The sequence below is a fragment of the Antennarius striatus genome, chromosome 19, assembly GCF_040054535.1.
Source record: "Antennarius striatus isolate MH-2024 chromosome 19, ASM4005453v1, whole genome shotgun sequence".
In the NCBI taxonomy this organism is placed as follows: domain Eukaryota; kingdom Metazoa; phylum Chordata; class Actinopteri; order Lophiiformes; family Antennariidae; genus Antennarius; species Antennarius striatus.
In genome coordinates, this window is record NC_090794.1 from 11,057,501 (window position 1) to 11,074,769 (window position 17,269).

Here is a 17,269-nt window from a genome sequence, read left to right on the forward strand (position 1 = left end):
ACACACACACACACACACACAGAGTTTATTAAGGGTTAGGGTACGATTGTCTCCTTGGTGCAGTCATGATTATGGAGTAATTATACAGTTTTTAATAAATATACATACTGTATTGTTTATTGACATTCATTTGACATTTTTAGAATAATGTTCATATAGAAGAAGATTACATGTTATATAAGAGCATAACAAACAAAAGATAATAGTAAATCTGTATTTTGGAGAGAACTGCCAACCTGTAGCCTATAAATGTCTATACCTATAAATGTCTGATGCGGATGGATGGATGGATGGATGGATGGATGGATGGATGGATGGATGGATGGATGAATGGATGGATGGATGGATGGATGGATGGACCGACGGACAGATGAAGAAACCAAGAAACCAATAATTAGTATTTATTGAGCTGACAACGTCAATTCAATATTTTGAGCTACTGATAATTTTCCTCATGTTACGTATTGGAATTATTAATGATTTAATGGTTTAATGATATCCTAGACAATTTTTCACAATTTTTCAACAGACAAACATGACATAGCAAACAATATAACTAAGGTCCGAGAGGTTGTTGAGACGTGTCGGAGTGGATTGGTAAGAAAGAAGTAGCCCTAAACCTGTTAAACAACAGAGTATTTTATTTGTATGATGTGTATCCTATCCAGCAGACAGATGGTGCCATGAGAAAGAGATAAGAGAGAGTTGAGATGGATTCAACTCTCTGTACAATCAATGAACCGCAGGATCTGTTCCCACAGTTTTGAACACACACGGACGGACACCCGCCCACACACCACATCACACAAACACACACAGACAACTAGATTATGAAAGTAGATGATGTCTCGTAGCCATACCCTACAGAAAGATGAGTGAGGAATTCTGATTCTGGGTCACATTGAAAAACTACGCCATTTGAAATTACAGAACCACACAGGAGATCGACAGCGATGTGATTAAAATTTAGGGAAAGATCAAAAGCGTTGACATTCAGCTAGGGGTGATCTCTCTCCCAAGACCACCGCCTCCCCATCACAGCCTCAAAACCCCGATCCTCCGAGGACATAGCGCTGATGCAGCAGCTGTCTGCAGCTGCTCACTCATTTTGTTGAAACATTTAGAATTGATTCAACACTCGATTTTGAACTTGTATGTAATTATTTCTTTTTTACAAATACTGGGAAAACTACTCACAAAAAGTAACATGAGGATTGTTTTTTTTTAACATAACATAGACAAGAATAAGTTATTCGAATGATTGCGTATAAAAACAAACACACTCCAGAAATAACTCCACTGGACCCCAGGCACTCAGAAAAAAACAAGCACTCAGGCACATAAACACACTTGCATACATTTGTCCTCCAAAAATAAGCCCATTAACCCCGAATCAATCAGATAAAAAAACAAAGCCAATCAATTTTATTGATGTTGATGACAGCATCACTCAATTAGCCAACACTTCTCACTGAGCAGAACCACATTTAATTTGTGATTTTATCACCTGTATCCTCTCTCCTGAGGCAGACACACTGGTGTGGTGAAGTGACTACAAAAACACAAGTACACAAGTATTAATATACACAAGTATTAATGTAGACAAGTATTTGTCTTCCTTGGTGAGGACAGAGATGCGTTCGCTGCATTAGCCTGCAGTCTCTGATGTTTGGTTTGATGCCAGCTTGTTAAGATGTGGTCAAATAAAACTGTGGGTGAAAACGTGGTTTAACCAGTAACACATCGTTATCCGAAGGCGTTCAGCCGCATTTGGATCTCAAAAGAGGAACAAAATGTGGGAGAAAAAAAAAAAAAAGCACAACATCAAATACTCTTCATTAGCTTTGTGAAAAATTAATCTTGAATGAAAAAGCTTTAATCAGGTTTGATATTTAAGTTCTAAAGACCCAGGCGGATGTCTTTTGAAAATTATGTGATATCATGTTCAAATTTTACATCCATCGTGTGGGTAAATACATTGTTTAAATTCTTGGTCCGACAAGACACTGTTGAAATTCACGCACTACTACGGGTACACTGACATGTAGTGTACGATATAACAGCACTACTAACAGAGGCATGTGGTTGAGACACAGTATTTGTTTGTCATTCCAGCATTACACTTCAGTCGAGGTTAACGCTATCAGTTCTGACTCAAGTGATCAATACCACCACCAAAGTATCAGGCTACAAACAGGTAACGAATAGTAGGATGACCCAAAATAAAAACACCAATGAGTGCCATAGGAAATGTTTCCTGTCTGAGACCATCAAACCTCACTCTGACAGACAGTACACACCTGTATATACTTTTGTAGACTCTTATTTATTCCCTGATACATTCCAATTTTCCCTTGATTTCGATCCCTTTTTTCTCTTGTACTTCCCAAAAGCAATTCAGTAAAGTATTCTGTTTCAGATTTGGATTCTGATAAACAGAACACTGGAAGAGATAGAGGGAGAACAGACAGAGAAAAAGAAGGGGAAAGATAAATATTGGAAATGCATTTACAAATCAGGGGGAGAATTTGGAAAAAAAAACTCAGTGAGCAGTGTGTTTTATGACAGGGAGCACATAGGTCTGTATAGTTTCAGGATCAAAGAGTTTTTCCAGGTCACAAAAAAAAACATCACTTTTTATACATTTGTATGTTTCTAGGACACTGAATCCTGCAGTAATCCCACTACACACTGAAATCTGTATTGCATTGTATCCCAGGCACGGCCTGTAAAGCTAATCTTCTTAGCAATCACAAGGTTGAACTGTTGGAATGGAACAAAGTTCACATTGTCAACAACAACAGAAGTAGTTTACCAATGAGGGAAACACGGGGTGAAGAGAAATTAAAAGAGACAGAAAAAGACAGAACCTTCGCCTGCCTATCATCTGGTCTCCTCATGGAGCTACTCTGAGGATTATTGCTCTAAACTCTGGAATGAACTGACACCAGAATTAAAATTCCTCTCTAAAGTCTTCAAATGTGTTGTGAGTACTGTCGCCAATTCGTCGCCTTCAATCTCCACTTAAACCTGAGCAGCTGAGGACAACGTGACATCATTAAGGCTTACTGTCAGAACAAGTACGTATTAATCCACCTTCATCGGTGAGGATTTCTTCTAAAATATACATTTTAACTTTACCATCTTTAATCAATGAAAACATTCCAATGAATGAGAAATCCTTCCTCTGTATATATATTCTGCTTTCATCTATTTAGATTTCAATGTGTACCACTATCCAAACATTATGAAAACCACACACAAACCTTACCGATGATAACTCATAATCACTTAGTGGCTTTCAGTGTGACCTCCAGGTCTCCTCTTCCTCTTTAACTACAGTGGTGTTCAGTAAAGTGTAGACCTCTGCTAGCAGTCTCCTTTAATTCAAGCTCTGTAAAAATAAGACAGCATAACAGCCAACCTCTGAAATCTGGTGGATCTGGATTTTATTTGGATCCACATCAACAGAAATGAATTTTAATCTATCTTAAGTCTTGGTGACAATCTGTCTTTTACATTTTGTCTTTTCATAAAACTTTATGCCAAAGTATCACATTCCTCTACCTCTCCTCCTCCCGTGTAGGACCAGTATGGAGGTCCTGAGTGGCCCCTGGGCCGATCTGGCTCTGCTCCTTCGACAGACCATCACACAGATGGACACAGAGACAAACAGCTTTCTTCCTCTCTGGCTGTTCGGCCTGCTGCTGTTCCTGCCCGTCTGTCTGCTGCTGCTGCAACTGATTGTCTTTTTCAGCTGGAAGCTCAGACAGGGTATGTGTGTGTGTGTGTGTGTGTGTGTGTGTGTGTGTGTGTGTGTGTGTGTGTGTGTGTGTGTACTCCTTTGAACCTTTGCTTTGACATACAGTAGTATGTACCATGTTCAGCAAAGGTGCTGGGTTCACCTTCCCCCTGTGCTCCCAATGGTATCGTTTATGTCAAAGGGAAGACGAGCCTCATACAGACCATAATGTCTGATGCATACAGTTGTGATTTTGGGAGGAGGCCATCATTAAAATGATGAGCGACAACATATGTAAATCTGGTGATACTATATCTTTCTATTGCCAATGACTCCCAAGTAAACAAAAGACAAAAACAATGAATAAAGGAAGAAGCATGTCAGTCTAAACCCAGATAAATCTTATTTCTCTGTGCTTATACATCACTGACAACACATCAGTGACCCACACTACTGCATAACATTTTCTATCATCAAGATGAGTAAACACAAATATTAGTTTTGTTGTTTTCCTGCACAAAATAAGTCAGGAGGGGTGATAATAAAAGCTTTCTGTCCACGCATTATATTCTGTTTCCAGATAAGAACACAAAAACTGAAACATTTTTCCAGAACCACAGTAATGAAGTGGCACCTTTTACTATTTAAGGATTTTTCTAAAAAAAACACATTTTTTTTCGTTTCCATGGAAACACTTTGGACTTTGGAAATTGGTTTAGTTTCCAGAGCAAATGTGAAATACTATTCAACATTTCCACTGAAGAGCTGTTAAAAAACTTCTATTGTTTGTTTTAATGGGTTCGATTTGAATCTGCTTCTGACTAGTGAGTGGGATTTTCTCACAGGAACATCTTACTATAAGTACAACCTGAAATACTGCTACGGGGCAGGAGATCCTGAGCAATTTAATTTATGTTCCAACCAGTTATTGGCTAAAATATTCAAAAGTAAGCTCTTTATTGGTGTTTTAAAGCCTTGTTTCTGAGCAGGAATTAATGATCTTGAATCAGTGACGAATATACTGGAAGGAATGTTTATGTGTGAACTTGATTGAAGGTATTGCACAATTTACGCTCTTTTTATTCAACATTATAGTGTTGAGAACAGCAACGTGTGGGTAAATGATGCGTTCAAGATCCTGCTTTTAAACTCAGAAAAATAAGCTTTTCCTAGTGGTGTCTTTTCCTGAGGTGCTGCACTGCTGGCACAACTGAAAACCTCCATGTCCAGACTTAAATAAAGCACACGTTTTCAACATAACAGAAGGATCTTTATTATTCATTGCAATAAGGCCGAATAAATGCAGTAAAAATAATAGTATAAATAATAACTTAGCCACGCCACTACCCTAACCCATGTAAGTTACCTCCAGTGCCTGTGGGTACTTTCCAGGGAAAAGTTCCAACAAAATTTAGCCTAGGACGTCGTTTTGGTGGAGTGCGCATGCGCATCAGTACATCTCTCAGTAATCGTTAGAGCAAGTCAGTAACTTGTCTCACACTTTACGCTGATATCGAAATCAATTTATTTCGTTAAAAATTTAAACCATAAGGTATAGAAACACTTCTGTTTTTCTATCAATATATAAAAAAAAACTGGTTTGTTGATATTTTCTTTTCTCCACAGCCGAGCGGAACCTGACGCAACACAGCAGCGCCATCTACAGACAGATAGGTGGAAATACACACCAGAGGAGGAGCGTTGGATAACACCTGAACCTCCTGAGATTTATCTGAGGCAAAAAAGACTGATGCTGACGAACAAAAAAGAAAAAGAAAAAGAGCTTTTCTGATGGTAATATGGAAGCTGCCACTTTCACTGAAGACTCATGGTGAAGCTAAAAAGCTTTAGACTAGACTACCTCACGGGCAAATAAATGTTTTATATACAAACATACTAAAATCAATAGAGCCAATGTGTGGATGAAAAAATGATGACGACCAGCAGATTTCAGTATAACAATACTTTATTTAAACAGTGTTACACAGGGGAGGAGTGGCTGTGTGAGGAAACACAAGACATGAGAACGATGAGGCAGCTGTGGTTGGTTTTCCAAAAATATGTTTTGTTCAAAGTGATTCTTTTTTAATGAGTTAAAATACAAAACTACGCTGGTATTAATTTAAAATATGAATTGTATTACAAAGCCTGAGATACATCTGTGGAGAATATAGACCAATTGAAGTTTGTCCTTTAAAACACACTCTTCATGAGAATGATAATAATGTATGAACTAGATCTGATGGCAAACAGTCTCTTTATTATCAAGTTCCTGACAATAATCAGCTGGCATTCAGTCGGTCGTTGTTATTTTCCTTGAGTAAGGTTATAAATTTGCCATATCTTTGTGTTATCTCACTAAAAGTTACTGATGGCAAGACTTGTAATAGCACTTTTTTTTTTTAGCTCGAACCTTTCAAGACATTTTGGAAAACCAGACCTTGCAACACCCAAAGCTCCGGTGATTGGTTAAGACAGACCCCCGTACCTGGGGAAAAGAAGTTAAATCTGGGACTTTAAGTACAAAAAGAAATGGTGGCAGAACATCTGATTTGCAGTGGTGTATTAAAAATATTCAAGAGGGCGCACAATAAATTCCACCCTTCAACAGCTAGATCACAAGAGACAAGACGACAAATTCAAAAAAAATCAATGCACACATTTGTTGCTGATGTAACTGTTGCTTTTCAAAAGGTTTTTTTGAAAGCTTTTCAAAGCTGTCTAGTGTTGAAAATTATTTTGTTTTTGCATGTAAAGGAATTAAAGCTTCCCTTCATATGGAATGTAATTTTAGTGCATAGCAGAGGTCAGATCAGTGTTTCCCAAAAGTCCAGTCCAGAAGAGGACAGACCCTTCAGTTGACTGGAGCATTCAGACCAATCCAGGCAGGTCCAGGTGGAATGTTTTTATGATAATGTGGGTTTTTTTCTATGTCTATGAGTACCTTGTTCTGACACATTTAATGCCACCATTATTCACCCAAAAATCACATTTCTGTTCAAATCTGCTGAACATTTGAATACGAGGACAAAGAAAATGAATAGATCATTGTTCCATTTCTGGTTAGTCAGTTTTTAATCGTACGGTAAGATTCAGAGTGTTCTGGTTGTAAGTGGAGACATAAACAGGGTTCTTAAACAACACAAAACCACCTTCATGGTGAACTATATTTGGTTGCGGTGAAACAGCTACAACACAGCCAGCATCGTGTCAGAATTTTGTCTTATCCAGACAAACTGCAGAGATACTACGTCATCTGCACACTGTCAAAGCAACCACAACAGAAGCCCTCTACCTAGACTCAATCAAGGTACTCTTGCAAGACAGAAAAGTGTGAAGACATGCTGAATTTGATTCTAGATCTTGTTTCAACCTGCAGGTGTTGATGGTATTATCACATTTGATAATAAAAATGAGGTTGGAGCAGATATAAGTGCGAAAATTGTCGTGACAAACAGTCTGATTCATAAAAAAATGGTAAAAATCCCAATATTGTAAATTTTGGTTTCAAGTTGATGTGACCTAATGTTTTCATTCGGTCCTTGTTTTCCATGAAGCACTTTTTTTTTTATAGCAGGGTCCTCGAAAGACAAAAAAAAAAGGTTACACAGTTATTCACACGGATCTCTTCTTTGCTGTGGAGCATCAATGTTCAGCTTATTCTCACGCTGGCACCTCAAAGGGGAGCGTCTATCTCCCAATCATACCCCTGTTTTGTGCTCTCCCAATTAAAAACACGGCTCTCTTCGTTCCCGTTATCCAATAAGAATAGACAGTATCATACAGTGGACGGGCCCAAAGGAACCTAGCCAATTACAAGCTGCTCCCATCTCACTACCTCCTTTCTGAGTACACAGAAATTAATTTTCACTGGCTTAAAAGTCGCTTCATTTTTAGTTCATATCCATTTCAATTAAGAGAATTAGCAAATGCAGTTCAGCTAAACTGATCACATAGTACTTTAGATTCCTTCCATTTCCAGATACTTTAGTGATAAACCATTTCCTCTGAGAGTTACAAGTGAACTGAACTTGATCTCAAACCCACAAGGAATGTAGATGAACATGAACTTGTGAAACAGTGAAAAAGGTCAGAATCATAATAATTCATTAACCTGACTGATAATCCAAATCAATGTGAATAAAATGCACTAATGAAACATGACTGACTATCATTGGTGTATTAATGAGTGAGATCAAGATTGATTTTGGTGATATTTTTTAACAAGTTGTGTGTCCTTCTTTGCTGCAGTGCTACTTGCTATTGTAAAACCACTTTACTACGTTACTCTTCATTTGCACCATAAAATGAAGGAAGGAGCTGTGAGTGAGCAATTTTTTTTTTTTTTAGAAATGACCCAGACCACAATGCCAATCGAGAATCCAAGAACAAACCTTCAGTGTCCAATCAAAGGCTTCTTTTCTTTGAGTGATGTTGATAAAATCTTTCTGCTTTAGATTACAATCTTTTTTTTTTCATGCAAGGAAAGAGCAAAGCTAAACAGAGCTTTGACTTCTTACGTGTCACTGAAGGCCAATGGGACCTCATCAGGATTGGTTATCAGTGCATACCTACAGCTTTTATCTTTGTAGCACATGACAAACTATTATCAATCGTTTGTAAAACAGTTAAAGAAAAACAGCACTATTAAAAAAAATAAAAACACACTACAAATGTTAAGCTAACAAAGTGGTTCTTTTTTTTTCTTCCCTCAGACAGTGAGAATATTATTTTTTTTCTTGGTCTTGGACTGAGGAATTTTGATGCATCTTGGACATGTAAGACAGACCAACTGTGAAGAGAGTGGCAAATTCTTGAACTCTTTCTTCTTCCTCATCTCCTCCTCTTCAGTCAGTCAAGATCGGTGGTTGTTGGGTGATGGAAGTCGTTCAACGTCAGAGAAAACAGTTTTGATGGTCCATTCAGGTCTGAGGAGGAAGAGGTTAAACCGATCAGCCAACCAATAACTGGCCCTGAACATGTCACACACACACGCACACACACACACACACACACACACACACACACACACACACACACACACACACACACACACACACACACACACGCACACACACACACAGATCTTCATCAGTCTCACCATACCTTCCTCAATGTAATATTCATTTAATCTCCTTCATCTTCATATGTGTGATGCTTGCCAATGGTTAGGGCAGCTTTATGAATGGTTTCTTTTTCATCTTGTGGTTTTTGTTCAGTAAATAAACTGTGCTATTCACTCTTAAAAACCATAATGATAGTAATAATAATAATAATAATAATATGTTACTATCATTATTACCTGAATTCAGTCAATCCTCCTCCTCAGCCAGTTCGGTTTCTTTATGAACCACCACTCTGGTAACAGACATGTCAGGATGTTGCTCTTTGGCCTCCTTAATGGCCTGGGCCAGTGCCTGCAGTACGACCACACGGTGGCAGCACCGAGCACAGCAGGCATTTGGGCAGGTGGGGGAAGGAGGGCAGGTGGGTGGAGTTACAATGGGAAAATTATAGAAGGAGCATAAAGAAATAACAATAATGCTGGATTTATAATCAATATACTATTTTACTTCTTTGGGTTAAAGCATCAATCTAGATGAAGTAAAATGGCTTCAAGTGAAGCAGACACATTAAGAGGAAAAAAAATCCAACTTAATCTGCTGCATAAATCCAGCGAATCAGACAAGACAGGCAACTTAAACAAAACAATGGATTAGAAAATGTGCATCAGTAAAAATGATTGAGCAAAATTATGTATTTTCTTTTGGCAAATATTTGAGATTTTCTAAAAATACTAACTTTAGTTGTATAGTTTGTAGCACAAACTAGACAACAAACTAGATAGACGCTCCCCTTTGAGGTGCCAGCGTGAGAATAATAAAAAATTATATGAGGAATAAAATAAACAAATCATTCAATCACGATCTATACTTTAATTTTCTTTTCAGTCAGTGACATGATTCGCTGAAATGTCCATCAAGGTCACATTTAATATTCAATGTCTGTGCTCAGAACAAACACAAAAAAGTGTTTGTGTCTGAATAAATTTGAAACGCACTGAATCAATGTGACTTCTTCAGAACATGTAAGGCACCAAAAATATATCATAGGAAATTGACAATCAAAGACAAAGACGAGGAACAAAACCAAGCACAATGAAAAAACAAACAAACAAAAAAGGTTGAGCTTCCATTTTCTGGATGAATGGATGAATAAGTGAATAAACAGATGCAGTTGGGACTAATGGCATGCAGGCATCTCCAATAAATAATGAACAAATTAAACTGAGGCATTCAGAATGAGAGCAGCGTGGTAGACATGTCACTAGACATCTGTTTGCCACTTTGAGTCGGAGTAAAAACTACGATGAAGTCAGCTGGAACTGAATGTTCTGCTGACATCATGAAAGTACAATGTTCTGTTTAAATGTAAAAGAGTTTTATCCCATGCAGGATCATGACTAACATCGTTGGGCAAGATGAGGGGTAAACCCGGGGCAGAGAGAAAGAAAACCGGCCCCGAGAAAACTGAACCTACTGGTAACGAGGAAACGGGCCTTAGGCTACAACACCAGAGTCAAAACTAACCTCCAACCGAGCTGCTGAAACACAAAACAAGAAAAACTGACCTCGTCATGGTCGATGTCGCAGTCTCCAGTAATGACGATCCGTTTTTCAATCCTCGTCTCTGACAGGCCACCCTTTAACGTCTGCCACAAAGCATCTCTCTTATAATGGGTTCACTCAGAAAACTCAATAACCATGCATTTGTATTCAAGTGTGGAAATTCACCCAAAGGTGAGCGCCTGAGGTGTTGTGACGAGAATGTATGCTGGGGCGTGTCTGTACCTTGGTAATGTGTGTGGTTGTGGTCGTACACAGAGACTCAGAGGTGATTGTCTGAGCGGTCATCAGCACTCCAGGCTCTCCATCACCGCTACCGTCCAACTGATGGAACAGGAGACAAACAGATCAGTATCTGTACGTCAGCACGACAACATCCACGCCAGACGTCTGTTCTACATAAACTCTTTTGCCACAACTTCTACTCCTCTGAAGTAGGAGGTATGACTCTGAGAAGCATGCACTGGTGCTAGAAAGGAAGTCTTATCAGACATAAAAACTACCACTAATACGCTTTTAAATAAAGACACAAACTAAAGGGTTCACACAAAGTTCCCTGGGTTTTTTTCAACGTGCACCTGTGCAGCTTCATATGTGATGGTCTTGGTTTCCGTATGTACGATGGGCACTTCTTTTGTAGCTATCTCAGTTTTCTGGGCTGCAAAGGTGTCAGATATAGTCACCATTTCTGTCTTTACCACAGGTGGCTGGGGAGGGAGGAGAGAGAGGTGGGGGGGAGGAAAGAAGAGTGTTATTAAACCTGAGACTGTTAGGGGAAACAGCAATGTTAGAATATGAGTACTAACTTTTACTTCCAGGTCAGCCACTTGTTTGAAAAAAAGTAACCGTCTATCTAATTATCTTCAAATGAAGTGACACTATTTTAGACCGTACTGTACTTAAAGTGCTGATTCAGATGTTGCACACAAAGTGGAACACATGTAAATACATCAATTTCAATATATAAAAATAGACAACATATTCAGAGAAGTTCATGCAGAAAAAGACCAAAAACTCCCAAAGTCATGCAAGCAAGCATCAGGAAATGCGATAGGAAAACGTCTACTCCCACCAAGTGTACCACAACTACAACTCTGGTGTCACCATGCAACTCAAAGCACAACACGAGCAATGAACAAACACCTGGCAAATGACACAGCAACTGATATGTACACAGCATGCAGAGATGGCATTCAGATGAGTGGGTGGCATTTCTGAAGAGGTTGGCAATGATGATCTCTAAAATTCTGTTGCTATGGTCACAGCGATGTGCCAATTACAAGTTAATAGTGAGAGAAGCATCACTGCCAAACACACAGAAGGCACACAAACACGCACGCACACACACACACACACACATCAAAAGTGGAACATGGCATGCGGAACAATAAAGCAAATATAAACCTCCAAGCAACATGCTTATCCCACTTAGTCCCTATTTACTTCACAACAATAGAAAACAAAGTAGGAGGCAGCAGCAAAACAACACACACACACCACTCTATGAACTATAGGCAGGAGTGAACTGGGAATGTAGAGAACAACATATAAAGATGAATGAATGAATGAATGAATGAATGATTGAATGAATGAATAACAGGTAAATAACACAAATATATGAATAAGATGAAAATAGAAAATGTTATGAATTGGATGGTGATTTGACACCAACACCTGTTGGACTAAAAAAGCTTTCAAATAATTTCCAAATTGTATTAGTTTGATTTTCCTTTGAAGAAATTTACAGTACCTCTTAGCTGGCAAACTGTTGGTAAGCAGGTGACTGAGACTGCTCTCTAATTGGCTACTTCAGACATTCTATCCCCCCACTTTTATTAGCATTGAATTGCCACTGATTTTCTTGTTGTTACTACAACTGTAAGCCTTGTAGGATAGTTTAGATTGTTTCTCTATCCAAGCAAAGACATGGTCAATCTTCTGAATCAGACTGACTCCTCTAAATAATAATAATAATAATAATAAAAATCATTCTTTCCTGAATTTTTGGCATTTTCCACCTTCAACCCAAAACACTCCGCCATTGCTCTTTAAAGGAGTTCTAACCTTATCTCTGACAAGGTTTAATCTCAAAGGAGTTTTCAAGGAGTATTCGGATGCACAAGGGGTTTAAATAGTTTATGCAAGCAAGGAGGAGACCGGAACTCAGGTAAGCAGGAAGGAAAATAAAGTGGGTGTGTCTACAGCTGGTGGGAGGAGTCAAAGCCCAGGAAGCTCCATGGTGCCAGTGAAGACTTTTACCTCAGAGCAACAAATAACCTGTGGCCGTGGTTCGGTTTGGACCAGAGCGGCTTCGCCATTCATTTTAGGTTCTTCCTCTTCCTCTGCAGGGCCAGCCATCGTTATCACACTCTCTTCATGCGGGGTGAGACCATTAGGAGCTTCATCAGGTGTTACCATCGGATCATCCGTGCTTTCCTCCATCTCATCAACTTCTTCCTCTTTCTCTTCTCCAGCTTTCTCTATGCTGGACTCCTCTGCCTGTCGGCTGGTGACCTCTACAGGTTGACTGCCCTCAGCTGGAGGGGAGGACGCGTCCACAACCAACACGTCATTCTCTGGCCTCTTCTCCTCTTCCTTCTCAAGTTCTTCATCTTCTTCCTTCTCCTCCGGTATTTGTGTGTGAGAGATGGAGACTGAAACATTCGGATGGTACTCCGCTTCACCGTCGCTCTCACTCTCAGATGAAACACTCTCCTGCTTCTTCACAATGGCTTCCACCAATACAGGTACTTCCTGGACAACTGGCACTTCCTGCTCTCTTGTTTCCTGTTCGGCAGGTGAGCTGACTGTAACCGTGACGATTCCGGGTTTGGGCGCTTTGGAAACTTCTTTGACGACAACCATTTCTTCAATTTCAACTTCAGTTGTCTATACATACACACACACATGCACACATGATCACATTACACACAGACACACACACACACACACACACACACACACAATGAAGAGCACATACGCACAAAACAAACGCATGGGGAAAAAAAATATGATCATTGAACACAAAATTTTAAATGAAAAAAGCAAACTATTAAACAAAGGGGAAAAAATCAAGATGAGATGTTTAACTGTAACAGTAATACAAACAGACAGAACAAAAAGAAGAACAAGATACTTCAAACTAGAGACACGATGGAAACGACAGATGAGAAGCGTCAGGAATGTGACCAGGATGTGTTAAGAGAAGGAAGTCGGCACCACCTTTACAGGTTCTTTGGTATCAGAGGGGGTGTTATCAGCAGCAGCTGCTGCTTCCGCTTGAGGCTCACTCACCTGCGTAACAGAGAGGTTACCATGACAACTGTCAATCATATGCTAGCAGTGACATCATCATTGCGACAGCGTAATTACACAGTATTGTGATGCTTGTTACCAGGACACAAGAGAAAGAAAGTGTGGTAAATTGTTAGTCTCTCTCTGTCCCTGCCATCTTTCTTACAGTCATTTTGATTCCATTTCCTCGCAGTGGCCATTAGAGTCGGGATGGTAAAGTTCAAAGAAGGAAACACAGGTTCACTGAGGTGAATTAAAAATGAGAATACGAAAAATAGAGAAAATGAAAGATTCTTTGAGATGACCACTGAAAATATGGCATACCATAATGTGTATATCTATAACTTCTTAGTTTACTTTGTTAAGAAGCAGCCATGCCATCACCTTAAAACTGGTGATGAGCATGGTGAGAACTGAAAACTCAATATTTTCTGCTTTAGTTATTTTTCCTAAGCGGTCTAGTAAAAATCAAACCGATTCATTTCCATTCAGATCTCCACACATAATTACTATCAATACCCAGATGTGATCCAAGCATCCTTGGCATTCACACGTTTTGATTCAAAACGACATAAAACAAGCTTTCCATCCCTTCAATCAGTTCTCTGTTAATTTCTGATCAACGATGTGGTTGTAGCACCATCTAGTGGCGAATCAGGTCTGATGGAGGCAGAACCAGCCTTCAAAATAAATCACTAAAAAGAAGCAATCTCTCTACAGAGACACAAACACAGAAAACTCATTACAGAAAGGAGAGAAATGATGGGGCGATTCAAGAGAAGACAGAAAGAAATCCTTCTAAAAACGTAACACAGCATCAACACATGACACAAAAACATGCACAAATACAGGAGTACAGCTCAAATGAGGAAAAAACAACCCTACTTTGCATCAGAACCAATTAAAAGAGATGTCTTTAGGGTGATGAAGACTGAATACGTCTCCTACTGCAGATAATATTTATGATGCAAAATGTGATGTGAATGCAGCTTAAAAAGGTTGAAGATTTAGAGAAAAGCATCAGAGACAGGTCAGATGTGTAGAGCCTGCATGAAATCCATTGATGGTGAGGGAGCAGAACAACAGGAAAACCCCATCATGGCAAAAGCATTACAAGAAAAACACCAAAGAATGAGAAGTTTCAACCAGGTGTGGCGTCACATTCTTTTTGCTACCAGAACCACAGTGTTGTTTGTTTGTACGAAATGGGTTTTTTTAAGAATTAGAAGTATTTTTTACCAGCCGAACAATGTTTGTAGGTTATGTAGCCTTTTCTCAAGTCGCTGACAGACATCCAGAGAGACGTACCACAATCTGCTGTTGAACACGCATCGTTGTAGTGGGGGAGGAGGTGAGACGTGTCTCCCACTGGTTGGGCTGAGGAGGAGAAGGAGGTGGCGCCTCCATAAAGGAGCGTTTTAGTTGGCTAATGCTAGCTTGGTGTTTCAGAACCTCTTCTTGAGTCTTATCATGGTCCTGATGAGGAAGGGGAGGGGAGGAGAAAGGAAGGAGGGAGGCAGGGGGGAAGGGGTATATGGGAGGAGAGTAAATGAGATAAGTATGAATAAATGAGGAGTGATGGATGGGACAGAAATGTGGAGGTGAATCAAGGGATGATTGACAGGTAAGTAAATACCAAGGAAAACAGGAATTAGGGAGGGAAGTGAAGGAAACAGAAGAGGATGAGGGGGAGGTGTAGAAGGGAGGAGGAGGATAAAAGAGGAAGGGGAGACTTTGGTTCAACAGGTCAAAGGAACATTAGTCTGTCAATCAGGAGGAGAGCAAGATGGAAGCCATGTCTCACTGGAGCCTCACTTTGAGGGTCTATTAACCTTAAATTTGTCTCATTAGCTTTTTTTTATTCATCCATATATTACAGAAACAGCTCGTGTATGTGTTGTTAGCAGGCTGCAGTGAAATAAGGCCTCGCCATCTTGTGAACTTTCTTTTCTTGCACCAGGCAAGAAGCAGCAGTGAACTCTGCAGGACATGAAGCCGATAGTGGTGATGTCACTTCCTTTCCTTTCCTTTCCATTTGCGTGTTTGCTTCACCTTCTCATTGAATAATTGTGTGATTTTCTTTTTCGTGGAATTTTTTTTTCTACATTTCTCACTGCATCACTATCAGCACCATGTTTTTCCAAAAGTGATTTTGTTGGGAGTTTTAGTGTGTTATGAAACCATCACTCCATGCTGGCAGCCAATCACCAGGAGACAGGAGGAAGGCTCCTCGCGTGGGTTAGGGAAGCACGGTTAGTCGGGTTAGATGCAACTGACTGGCAATAATCAAAATCTTGAAACAGTCAAGGACTGGAAACATGGCAACTTAAGAAGATCACAAAACAGCAGTCAACATGCACCAAAGTCCCTTTGAGCCTATTCACAAAGCTGCCACTGTTAACACTGGTTATACGTGTAACCTTTACTTAGGATCACTGTTCTGATCACTTCAAGCTGTTGTTCTTTGGATCTTTACTGATAGAAGAAACAATAGCAGACCTACGTTTAAAGCCTCATCCATCTTTCTTCGCTGTGGTTTAACCCAACAACAAGCAGAAAAAATGACACCAATAGCATATTAAGGACTTGTAATGCTAAAATGGGATACCACGTTACATTAGACTTCACTGTACCTGTGTTTTTGGCTACGTATTATTCTATATTGTTCACTAGTTGTCACCCTTATTGGACTTTTGGTACCAAGCATGAAGTAAACAGTGCCTGTTTCAAAATGACAGATCAAAATCAGAAACTTGAAAAACATTTTAAAAAGCTTCAAAATGCTATGAAAGGAAAAATCGAAACTAAGAGTACAGGATTTATTGCACTATAAGGCGCACTGAATTATAAGGCGCACTGTCACTTTTTGAGAAAATTAAAGGTTTTTAGGTGCGCCTTATAGTGCAGAAAATATTGTAACTCCTTTCAATTTGTGACCATTACTGTAATATCAAGATGCATGTAAGTGTAACTTAAATTGTTTCATGTGTTATTTATGATAATGTTCTCAGTCAAATATCCTCATCCTATGTTATAGTGGCTGCTTTATGAATTAGGACATTTAGCTCTCAAATGAATAGCAAAACATTTTCAATAAGAATATAATATTTAAGCAAAATGGAAACACAGAATTGCATGTTGACTTGATATCCAAAAATCCACACACAAAGACACGCCAGCATGCACACATAGAGCCTGAGAGTGCGAGAGGGCAGCGGTCCTGTACAGTCAGTACAGGAAGTTGTAGTTCTGATGGCATCAGAGTACACAGAAACATGTGATTCTTATTTTCAGCCATCAGAAAATGCCAGTACCAACCTCCAACATTAAATTACTGTGCCTCACATAAATATTGTCCCCATGCACTCTCATTGGACTCTGGAAGGTAGCAAAAAAGTGAAATGCAGAAAATTAATTTAAAAATGTTGATATTCAACAACAAAACTAAATAAAAAAATTAATCAAATGAATGATAATTTTTCAACATGAAATAAGAAACAGGCATGTGGGGGACAGCTTATATATTTAACTGTGGTGAAGTCTGGAAAATGGGTACAAGGGCAAATGAAGAACTTTTTTGCAAACATCAAATGAGCTAATTCAAATG

At 39.2% G+C, this 17,269-nt stretch overlaps 1 protein-coding gene and 1 long non-coding RNA gene across 8 annotated transcripts in view; one reads left to right on the plus strand and one right to left on the minus strand.

Moving 5' to 3' along the window:
• Nucleotides 1-2,836: 2,836 nt before the first annotated feature.
• On the plus strand, nt 2,837-5,545 carry LOC137613691 (uncharacterized). Its single transcript, XR_011038969.1, has 3 exons — nt 2,837-3,080; nt 3,587-3,774; nt 5,369-5,545. It is a non-coding gene; the product is annotated as an uncharacterized lncRNA (long non-coding RNA).
• Nucleotides 5,546-5,690: 145 nt separating this feature from the next.
• epb41l2 (erythrocyte membrane protein band 4.1 like 2) overlaps nt 5,691-17,269 on the minus strand; it is a 42,248-nt gene continuing 30,669 nt past the window's right edge. For 2 of the 7 annotated variants that reach the window (XM_068343081.1, XM_068343082.1), the window contains exons 15-23: nt 16,981-17,040; nt 14,971-15,138; nt 13,591-13,662; nt 12,628-13,257; nt 10,947-11,075; nt 10,594-10,692; nt 10,374-10,454; nt 9,045-9,159; nt 5,691-8,670 (exon numbers count right to left, since the gene is read on the minus strand). In XM_068343081.1, coding sequence (XP_068199182.1) covers nt 9,055-9,159; nt 10,374-10,454; nt 10,594-10,692; nt 10,947-11,075; nt 12,628-13,257; nt 13,591-13,662; nt 14,971-15,138; nt 16,981-17,040 — 1,344 coding nt within the window. In that variant the 3' untranslated portion in view covers nt 5,691-8,670; nt 9,045-9,054. The remainder of the gene's footprint in view (nt 8,671-9,044; nt 9,160-10,373; nt 10,455-10,593; nt 10,693-10,946; nt 11,076-12,627; nt 13,258-13,590; nt 13,663-14,970; nt 15,139-16,980; nt 17,041-17,269) is intronic. The other 5 variants (XM_068343083.1, XM_068343084.1, XM_068343085.1 and 2 more) reach the window with 5 other exon arrangements.